General features: G+C 37.5%; 1 protein-coding gene across 4 annotated transcripts in view; it reads left to right on the plus strand.

Annotated features, from left to right (window-relative positions):
* The window catches only part of LOC116167409 (segmentation protein cap'n'collar), a 70812-nt gene extending 59946 nt beyond the window's left edge, over positions 1-10866 (plus strand). For 3 of the 4 annotated variants that reach the window (XM_031482762.1, XM_031482764.1, XM_031482763.1), the window contains exons 9-13: positions 3447-3687; positions 3736-3868; positions 3923-4381; positions 9066-9239; positions 9291-9440. In XM_031482762.1, coding sequence (XP_031338622.1) covers positions 3447-3687; positions 3736-3868; positions 3923-4381; positions 9066-9239; positions 9291-9440 — 1157 coding nt within the window. Of the gene's footprint in view, positions 1-3446; positions 3688-3735; positions 3869-3922; positions 4382-9065; positions 9240-9290 lie in introns of all 4 variants that reach the window. The other variant, XM_031482761.1, reaches the window with a different exon arrangement.
* Positions 10867-11684: the final 818 nt, after the last annotated feature.

Consider the following 11684-nt stretch of genomic DNA (forward strand, 5'->3'; position numbering starts at 1 on the left):
AAATTGGCGGTTATCAGTATTGCTTAGATCTAAAATTGCACTCTGTACTATAAAGTACATAAAAAAATGTAGGAATTTTACAAAATGTGCCTAATCGGGAAAAAATCGTTAAAGTGTAATTTAATGCAACAGTGTATGCACTTTACGTGTTGTGGGTACAAATCAAACATTGTGACAAAATTTAAATCGCGTTTCCCTCGGATTTCAGTAGGTCAGTATTTTTTTTGTCTAAATTTGTTCCGCATGCGGCCTCCCTAAATTAAAAATAATTTAATATGTCCCATTACATAATGTCGAAGTATAAATATACGATATGGTTTTGTGTGAGTAGGTTGGACACAAGTCTGTTGTTTACCTGTATTTATATTTACTTAACTTGAAAAGTGCTGTGTCATGGGTTATATGTGTAACTTGACAAATCTAATAGTAAGCACGTGTTGCGTTAACTTCTTCGCGATTTTCATGCAAGGTAGCGATGCGACTTTTTTTGAAATTAGTCAAGTGCACTGTACCTTTACCGTCATGGTACGGCTTGATTAGTAAATTTACTCTAAAGTTCTTCAACTGGAATGCAATAATCAGTTGGCTTTCGCTATAAAATAAATATCCAATGAACCAATGTCGTTATTATTCTGTGGCACGTGAGTGATAACGTCTCAAGGTAAATGCATTCTACTAACAAACACATCAGCTCAGTTGCGATTATGTAACATTTTCCGGGCTGTTTTGGGCCGCTTCATGATTATTTGAGAATCCCATATTTTCGAAACGCGACAATTATTTCTCGCTGTTTTCTGCAATTTGATTTACAAAGTTTAGCACGCTGAAATAACAGAGATGAGGAGGGGGAGGTTTTGTAGATTACAAACTATGCATTAGACCGACCAAAGATAAGTGTAGGATTATCTTTGGATCGGACTGTGGTTTCTTTAACCCTGGCGATGAACCTCAAACTTACACATTGAAACGTTAGTATACAACACGCGCTTGACAGTATAATTTCATGAAATAACTATCCCTATCGTCTGTTTCACCTGTTTCAGCTTCTTCGGTGACTAAAATCCGCATTGATTCTTTTGCATCTTCATCCTTTTCAAAAGTAATGGCTGTTGGATACATTTTAGCCGTTTTAAGTACTAGTGATGCAATTGATAAGCATCTCCTGGTACTCTACTTAATAGGGGAACAGCCCTCTATACGTTTTTGTCAGTTGATTTCCCACCTTGTTGGTAAACTACCTAGCCGGACCACTGATGAAATGTATCTTTCAAAAATTAATGTGTTTACCAGTTAACTAAGAGCTTTTACTTACAAGCAATTGCAATTTTTTGGGGCTCACACTAAAAAGGGTGACTAGCTGCAGTGGCCTAAGGCCAACAACACCCTAAGCCCCAAACAATTTGTTAATAGTCAATCAAATAACTTTTACCAATTTTAAGGCAAAATAATAACATTTGAAAATTAAGGTAATTCAAATCTTCGCTCACAATCGCTAATAGCACCCCGTTGTTCTGCTGATTTTGATGGTCGACTCATGTCACATACCATACTCGAACTTTTCTCCTTTTAAAACACATGGAGAAAAATTCCGGTACTCACGATTCAGACACAGTACGTGACGCAGGGTTTCCCAAAAGTCTTCAGACGGAGCTATGAGTTCTGAGTGCAGCAAAAGTTTTGGGATCAATATAGGGCCAACCTTAAAATTTTTAAATTGCAACCCCTGTCGAGTTTCACCTTATTTTAAAGGCAAGTAATTAAAAAAGAAACACATTCCAGATTTTACACCACTCGATTTCTCTTTTGGGGGTTTTCTAAATACGACAATAAATTTTTTGCGAAATATTTGAAGAAACCACTAATATCACTAGGAGTATGCTCCAAAGGGTTCAAAATTCCATTTATGGACGTTTGGGTCATTGTGAAATCAAGGAAGATCAACAATTAGAAAAATTATTATAAAAATTGTAATAAACGTGTTGCTTTCTCATTTTTCTTTTTAACGCAGTTTCCAAATGGAAAATGAACGCTATTGTTCACACTTTGTCCGTCTACTAGTCCTCCAATGAAGCTTTTTCGTTGTGGAGTCTTTCTTGTACAGTGTAGCACAGCCATCAGACCAGAACCAAAAAAGATTTTTGGGATTAGTCACTTCCTTCCCAAGTTATTACGATTCTGTACGGTGAAAAAGCGCTTTCGTCGGTCGCGAGTGACCATGTCTTTACTAGTTTTAAATACCTTAAACCCGTAACTACTACTGACAATATAAAATTACCTACTCAACAGCTATTCATGGGTCAACATGACTCAGGTTTTATTTGTAAGGAAATATATGACTAAAATAAAAATGTTGTGTCTAATTATTGACATTACTTTAGAATTTGTTTTCCGGTTTTTTGACCAAGGGCATATAGCTCATATTTTCGTTTCGAAGATTGTCCATCTGCTACAGGCGTTGTTGATACTGGAATTTCAACTTTAAAGCTTCTTTGCAGTTGAGATCAAGAATTTTTGCAATGTACTCAGTCATTGAAATATCTCCTTTCTTCCAGAAATTCAAGCTGATTCATTCAAGTGAAATCCCGGTGCAAGCCAGGCAGGGTTATACAAGTCTTTTCTGCCATTTTATAGCGTCCTATGCAGTCAATATGTTTGTCACTTACCGAAAGTAAGATCAGTGACAAGGTTATGGCGTTCTTCTTCTTCTCCCCTGCGCTGAAACATTCAATGAAATCTTTACAGCAGTCTCTCCGATCCACGATCACCCTGGCCTTAACATGCATTATTTTCTACTTTTAACGCCATGTTTAAGGGAGTAAGAAAGAGAAGAAAGTAAGCTTTCTAATGACGTAGCACATGACCTATGTTGCCATTAAAAAAATTCAAGATGGCGGTCGCACTCGAAAACCATGTGTCAACAAAACTTTCAGGTTCATATCTCAAACGTGAGAGCTTTGGTTCCAGCTTTAACAGCGACCCTGTATATTAAAACGTATGTACAATTGTACAACTACTTGAAGTAATAGTAATAGGAAACAGAGTTTTAAAAATATGAGGAATTCTCCATTCCTGGAAAATTATCCATCCGGCAAATTGGGGGTTGTCTATGATCACAGTTGAGATAATTTCCAATAGATAATCCCTCAACCCTTCCACAGCTCAAGCAAGGCTAGGCATAAAACAAAAAATAAAAGTGTATTTCTAAGTATCCATGTGCTATATGAAGCGTGGCGACTATAGTGCATTTACCAATTGCTACTTTTGTTTCTTCAACAAAATACTCACTTTGCTATAGCGGCCACGTACACGCCCTGTTTGAACAACTTATTTTGAGACGGTATTGGCACTGGTAAAAATGTACCCACGGTTGAAGTGAAATTGTAATTCATAATAAGTGCTTTCCCAGTTCTTGCATGTGAGGATACTAAATCATTCATCTTTTACAGGTATGTACACCATGCGCATGTTAGACAGCAACAACGCATTGAGCAACTTATCTATAAGTGGAGCTCACAATTCGACTATGTCACAAGCCGAAGTTGAACGTATTGATACATCAAGTGATAGTGCGGTTAGCTCAATGGGATCAGAACGAGTGCCTTCGCTATCTGATGGCGAATGGTGTGACGCCGGTTCTGATTCCGGCCATACGACTGGAGATCCTTATGTTGTGGATTATCACTCGACGTAAGTAACATTAATTTTAGATTTGGTAGCTTCATTATAATGTTTTAGCTCGAAATATAGACCATACGATTACAGTTATGCTAGCCGTCAACACAGTAGCGCATTAGGAGGATCCGAAACGGTTCGAATGCCACAGGTTGCTCAGAAAAAGCACCAAATGTTTGGAAAGCGTTGCTTTCAAGTAAGTTTTTTTTTCGCCACCGATTGTAATTAATCTACAATATTTTCACTTTAGGAACAAAATGTACCGGTCATCATTGGTCACCCGACAAACCCCAAGTATTTCCATGACACTCCAACATCTTCGTTTAGTGCGCCGTCCCAAAGCGAAGGTGCGGTTGGCTCCAAAATTCCCGAAATGAAGTATTCGTGCAGTATGGAGCTGAGTCGACATAATTCGATTGGAAGAAGTCCGATCTCTCACATTCAGCACAACCACACATATCACCTTCCTGTTGAAAACACGGGTGCTATGCAAAGGCCAGTTTCGCGCGATAAGACAAAATCGCGCAAGTCGGAAGATGAGCACTTGAGTCGCGATGAAAAAAGAGCGCGTGCTCTTAACGTGCCTATTAGCGTTAATGATATAATTAATCTTCCGATGGATGAGTTTAATGAGAGACTTTCTAAGTACGACTTAAGTGAAACTCAATTGAGTCTAATTCGTGACATCCGACGACGTGGAAAAAATAAGGTAAGGATTTTTCTTAGCGATATGCTGTGCGCAGTAGTGTAGGATATCCAAACAAAGAGCCATGCCCGTGACTTTCCTGAAAATACTGTCAGATAATTTAGAATTGGTTGTTCCCAAATTCTGTTGACTCAAATCATATATCTCAACAAAATAATCACCCATGTCAATTAGCACAAAGATAATAACTTGCCGACCCATGTGGCGCAGTTCAGTTAAAGCTGGACTGTGGTGCTAAGGGTCCCTAGTTCGAATCCGGGTTCGGGCATGGATATTTGTAAATATATAGTGGGTTGGGTTGGTAGAGCAGCCTTGGCTGAAACCCCGCCCACTCAAAAATAAAGGCAAAATAAAATAAAATAAAAACTACACTGGATGGATACCACTTGTATAAATTCTATTCGCTCAATTTTCTCCACAGAATAAGTGGACTCTTTTCACAGAGTGTTTTTAAGGCAATAGTATCGATTATTTACTGTATTACAGGCATGGTGTTCTGTGTTTTTCTTTTGTGTAGACGTATTCTGTGACTGTTCTTTCTCTCCTGTAATTTCAATTTAGTCCGAGATATGTATCAGTGTCATAAGGGTACAATTTTTTCAATGAAAGAGAGATTTAGGAACTCTTCATAGTGGTGTACTGGATTCTTTAGAAGATGGCTTCTAAGATGTCCTCTTAGACCACTTGCAGATATTGTAGAGCTTAATATCTGACATTATTACTAATGGAAAAGAGTTTATATGAAGCTAGACAGGGAAGTATACTGTGTTTTGAAAAAAAAACAGCTTACAGGAGGTTTGAAGAGGTTGAAAAATTGAGAACATTTTCTAAAATAAATGCAAGTAGAAACCAATTCATTTCGATGATACCTTTAATTAGAATATGTGTTCACCCTCCGCCCCGCAACCCCTTTTTCAAAAGTTTTTCTTGACACCACTTAATTCTTGAAAAAGTGCGCTAAAAATAAATGTAGTAACCGATCAAATGAACTTACCTGAAATTCGATCGGAATTATACGAGGCGTCTGGTCCGAATATATTTATTTATCACCTCGAACCCACTAGAAGTTTAGAGTTTATTTAAACACACTGTTTTGTTGACAACGCGGGCGGTATGGGGAGGGAGGATGGAAATGATATATTCAGACCGGATGCCTCATATAATTCCTAATAGTATCCAATGACATGCCACTCCTTGGGGCTGCAGAGGTGGAGGCATGTCTAGTAGAGTAGGCACAAAACAGAGTGATGTCCACTCCCGCTTCCGTAAGTGTTGCTTTCACTCAACGACTCAGCTCGCTCGCCCATGTGGTTTTTTGTAGGTCAAAAACAAGTTGTCGCAGCCCATGGGTCTTATAGGGTCAGTCAGGGTTAAGTAATAAATACACACAGTCTTAGGTTTTCTTCAACTAAGGGCAAATTCAAAAAGCATTGTTTCCATCCAGGCCAGGAGCTTTTATTTGGTCTGGAATTAGGATTTTTACTCCCAAGTCTAGGAAATTGATATTACCGCGCTTTATTTATTTATTGTCCCTCTCTTGTTCTGGGCACTCAATAGGCTTTCGCCCAATTACAAAGTAACCCGCATAATGCTTTTAATTTTTATCAATGGGATGGTTTGGATTCTTTCACCTGTTGCAAAGGCTAGCAAAGTAACCGGTTGTTTTAGGTTGTCATCAGGGGTGCTTCCCAAAAACTAGAGCACCTATTGGGGGTCCCATGTAGCGTCATATCTAGGCCTTTGTGGTGTAATTGTAGAGAACCTCTCAAAAATCTTTTGAGGTTAGGATCTGAACCCATGTCCCCTGAAGTGATTAAAGGTAAAGCTGCTCTGAGGGAATTGAAGGATTCATATTTATTTCTTGTGGTTTCCAGGTTTTGTAAGAAGGATATTATTTTTACTACTTCGCCTTTGTATGGACAGTTTTAGTGAGTTTTAGTGTTGTGTTGTAAGGTAAGGGTAAGGTTTGTTAATAATGGGTGGTGGTGTCCGCCGAAAGGACAGTGCAAAAGATCACGCCTAGGTCTTGAGAGGTTTGCCTACAGTCAAGTGTACAAGGAGTGAGTACCAGGGCTGAGCTTGCCAAAAAGGGGCTACCCAGGATCTCTGTTGCCTTGTCCTGTATAATCTTTTGCAGTACTCTAAGTACTAAAGAAAAGGAGGCATAAAAGAAATGTGATGACCAATTTACAGTAAAGGCTTCTACTGCATCTGATCTCGGGTCTCAAAACCAAGAAACTTATTTCCTACATTGGTGGTTACTTCGTGAACCAAACAGATCAATGAATGAGACGATGCGATTGGACGCATCTCTATTCTGCGTCCATTAGCAGCATTAAACAGGAATCCTTTCTAAGCTCTTGGCAAATTTTATTTTTTCCGCAAGGTCATCTCCAAACAGAAAAATCGATGGTGGACAATTTTCCACTTGTTCTTTGACCTTGTTGTTTAGGGAGGTACCAGACATGAGATCCATTGTGAGCAAGGTTATTCTTGTCGAGAATTTCGGAAACGTCTGGCTTATTTATTGGAGGTAGCAAATATGTTAGATTTACCGGGAAAGATATTTATGCAAGAGGCTGTTGCTGCATCCTTTTGTAGGCTGTGTCTTAGAATATATCCCCAATGGGAAGCTAAAGAGTCTGCTCTTCTCTGGGTCGTCGGCGAGGATTTTTAAACCTCTTGAGGTAACGTTTAATCACTATGTATAATTAAGGTGTCGGTTAGCTCAATAGATCTTTATTTCCATTCGCAGAATCGTTACGCGGGCGTGGAATAGAGGGCGACCGGTTATAACTCCAGCCCTGTACGCTTCAGAGAGCCGTTGTATTGGCGATCAAGATACTGTGGCACGGCGCGTGTGGCGCCTGTGAGTACGACTTTTGCCCCTGATAATCGGGGTCGGCGGTTTTACTGTAGTGCGTAATAAAACTGCAGTTTGATCTTTGTAAATAAGTAAGGTCGTGAGGAGATCACCTGATCAATTATGCCTCTTGTGTGTCAAATACGATTATGGCTTCCTATGATGTCCTTCATGGTAACAGCCTCTTTAGTCTCTTTACAGAACTAAATAAATGGTTAACAGCTCTACAATTTACAGTGTCTATCTAGCTAGTGTAGTATTATCTTTGCCAGTGCTATTTATACTTCATTCCAAGTTGAGATTATTCAAAACGAAAGCGTATTTGTATAAACACGTGGTCGTACCAAATTAATATTCCTTGTTACCTACACCATGCAAAATTACGAACTTATTATTGTTATTGTGTCTGTTAATGCGATATCCCAATAAGGCGGCCAACTTTCTAAAATAGCAGTGGGGGACAAAATCGGGTTTCAAGTCTTATCCCTAACATTTGAAAAGAAACACATAATCATTTATACAACAGAAAAAAATTATTTTATATAATTTATATATATAAAAAATAAAAAGTTTCCAGATCGCTTAAAAAATAATGCTATAGCCCAGCGTAGTGTATAGGTGAACATTAAAATATGTGGGTTAATGCGTTGACGGTCAATTACTATCCATTAACTATCAACATTGGATATGCTGATTAAAGCTAACGCAATGAAAAGCAAAGTTATATACATGAACATTATGCAGGTCAGTCGTCAGTCACCAATAGCGCTTTGAATAAAATTAATTGCAACGCGACGCGACGGGGCAACGGCTTACGCAATGCATGTCAATTGGTTGGAATACGAGCGCAAACCGTGGTAAAATACGGGTTGGCATAAGAAGGCTTTGCTTTGCCTCGCTCATTGGCGCTGCCTCGTTTAGATGGTTTAGGGTTTAGACCAGTGTTTCTCAAACTGGGGGGCGCGCCCCTCTGAAGGGGCGCACGGCGTTGTTAAGGGAGGTGCGAGATCCCTGATGTGTTTGAGGCAAATATTTACCTTTAAAATATTTCTATTATGTATTTTTATGTACAATTATACTTGACCAATTCTTACACCAATAAGAAGGTATCTATAGTTCGTTAAATTCCCCTTTTTATGCTGATGAAAGCATGGGTGTTGCATAATGTTGCCAGTGTGCGATGTATGATGATGCTAATGTGCTATAAAAGAAGAGATCTCGAATGAACTAAAAACGACCTCAAAAGCCAGTGATGTTATGGATGCAATATTCGACTTGATTGAAAAACATAATATTTTATGGGCACTAACAACTTTTTTAGCACCATCAGAAAGTGTACCAAGCTTTTGTTAAAATTATTTTTTGATACCTTTGAAAATAAATGGACGCCATCGTATTCTCGAAAATGACATTTTTCGTTTTTTTTTGGTCATAACTTCGCTATTTGGAGAGGAGGGGGGGGGGGGGGCGTGAGTAATTTTAGTTTTATGAAAGGGGGCGCCATGGAAATAAGTTTGAGAACCACTGGTGGTTTAGACTATTACAAAAGCGAAAAGTGGGACATATTTATTAATTTTTAGAATGTATCCTGCTGAATACGGGACGGTTGACCGCCTTATGTGCCAATATTCAACAATGTTGGGTTGTAGCAGCATTCTGTACATAAAAATTAACATTTACATTAACAATTACACAAAGAAATTAGTTAATAATAAGCATTGTCACATATACTACAGAACAAAAAGGAAGCAATTATTTGAAAGTTTGTTTTCTCGCCTCAATCAAATTTAGTTTTTATGACATTTGGTTTACACACTTATTTAGGTTGCAGCTCAAAACTGTCGAAAACGAAAATTAGACCAAATCCTGAGTTTAGCCGATGAGGTGAAGGACATTCGCGATCGCAAACTTCGCATGCTAAGCGAACAAGATTTCATTTTGGCCGAGCGTCAGAGAATTAAAGACAAATACCAGCAGCTTTACAGACACGTATTTCAGGTAAGCGCATCGTGCTACTCGGCGAAACACGAGGTTACCTGATCATTTTAGAATTTGCGGGATCCCGACGGCAACCCTTACTCGCCGTATCAATACAGTCTGCAAACATCGGCCGATGGGTCTATCTTGATCGTTCCGAAGGCGAACAACAGCTTACTAAATCCGGACAGAAAAGATCCGCCGCACCAACACAAGGAATGATTAGTTTTAATTTTTTATATGACTGAACACAAAAAGTATCTCTTTAAAATTATAATTTTAAGTAAAGATGCTGTCATAATTTCTCAGTTTTGACCCTGTGGTTGTCAAATTGTTTTCTAATTTATTTTTTGTATTATAGATATTTAGAGTAAATTTAATTATAGAAAAAGTGGTTAACAAGGTGGCTTAAAACTAAGTTAAAAGGTAAATATATTATTCTTTTAATGGTGAACTACCCAGTGAAATAGTGGATTGACGATTTTGACTAAAGGCTATACCTAATTACAAATTAATGTAGAAGTAAGTAGTCAAAAATTTGCATAGAATTTACTCATTCCCATTCGTGATGTGATTAATATAAACGCTTTTTAGTTATGGATCAAACATTTTAAAATAAAGTATCATTCGTGCTTCTAATCTCAAGGTTTTGACATTTTTGAAATGCAGTCTGTTAACATAGGCACCTGCATTTCAAAAATGGAACCACTTTGCGTTGTTGTAGCAATACGTTACTATTGTTTCAACAACTATATAATTATACCCTAAATGCCTAAATGAAGTGAACAACTTTCTTATGTGCTCGAATCTCTAAATGTCATCAGTTTCGTAAGATAAATAACTTCCTAATGTGCAAATAATCAAATAGTTGTTAGGGTTAATGTAACTAGTTTAGGGTTGAGTGGAAGAGCAATCATGAATATTACATTTACAACTGAACTCCGCCCATAGGCAATGCCTGTTAGAGAATTGTATATTTTTAACTTACCAAGCCTGTTGCGTAATAAAGTCTGATTATTAATATAGTAGAAATCCCACGATTATCATATGGAATGATGACAAATCAATTTTTACGAAAAACCACGCATAAATCTAATTATTGATAACGATAATTTTGATTTTTTATAATTTTATAATTGATGTTTAAGCGACAATTTCTAGTCAAATGGTTCTCATTGATCCCCTTTTTGGTATTTAGGGTATTAATTATATTGAAACTGTTTTGAGATCACATTTACCTTTGTATTATTTTGTATTCCAACATGCGTGGCTGCTAAGCGTTTGCACATGACTTTGTCTTACAAATGTGGTTTTTTCTAGAGATGTAGTATTGAATAGTCGGAACGCTTGTGGCCGTATATGTAACACAGTTGTTTGGTAAACAAAACAATACACAGGCATTACACAGGATTCCTCCTACACTGAAAATAAGGAGACAAAAAGTTTAAGTGTAATTGTCCTGTACATGTATGATGGTTTTAAAAGTACTTAGTAGTATAGCGCGACCATTGTTTTTGTTTTAGCAGCGATTTTTTGTTTTTGACATATTTAGGAACAACATCTAAGGAATCTATTTTTATAAGATACTAAACCAATTTCAGGTGATATTATGCCTTTTTTTCTTGTAAATAAATATAGTAGACGAGTGCTTGTGATTTGTTAATTCGTACTAGCATTTGGTGGTAGCATTTCATTTTATTCATTCAAACTAAACATTGGTGGTAAACTTCAGGTTCTTACAATAAAACTAAAATTTACATGTAATGTGAACTTTGATAAAGCTGGTACTTTTTTTTAATGGAAAATTCGTACTTGAATTAGCGTTAATATTTTTATATAAGTCGTAAGTTTTGTACATTGTATATTCTAGGCAGCTTCCTAACAGTGTGGAAGCGTTGGTTATTGTAGTGTATGTAGCTTTAAGTATTTCCTATTTCTTTATTATTATAGTTATATAAACTGAAATTTTGTGTTGTCATTTATACAATAAAAATTAGTGTGAAATCCCCCCCCCCAAGTTTGTCCCATCTGTCTCAATTCGCGATTCAGATTAACAGTGAGACCTCTGGTGGCAGCACATTGTAACCACTATTGGTGGGTGAAGATCGTCATTTTGTCTTACTTGCAATGGCCAAAAGTAATCAAGTTTGTAGTGCGCTAGGAATTGAATGAAAAATTGTGATCTTTATTGGTAATTAGAAAATTAAGTTAATTGCGGGTTCAAGCTAATTCAACACAGCCTGAGTTTTTAAGCAAAAGGGCTTTCAGGTAGGATAGGTTTAAGGGGTTACATTTTCAAGTCTCAAGAATGGCAGGGTAAATTCAATTCCACTTAAAAACCTGCTAGAATAACCCAATGTTTACAAAGCGCTCCCACCAATACACGCCATTTTTTTATTACAAGGGCGCCTCTAGTGTTAATCTGAATAAGGTTTTTCTACAATGCCCCTAAGGCCAGGGTCAGAC

Source organism: Photinus pyralis, unplaced genomic scaffold, assembly GCF_008802855.1.
Source record: "Photinus pyralis isolate 1611_PpyrPB1 unplaced genomic scaffold, Ppyr1.3 Ppyr1.4_LG3b, whole genome shotgun sequence".
NCBI lineage: Eukaryota > Metazoa > Arthropoda > Insecta > Coleoptera > Lampyridae > Photinus > Photinus pyralis.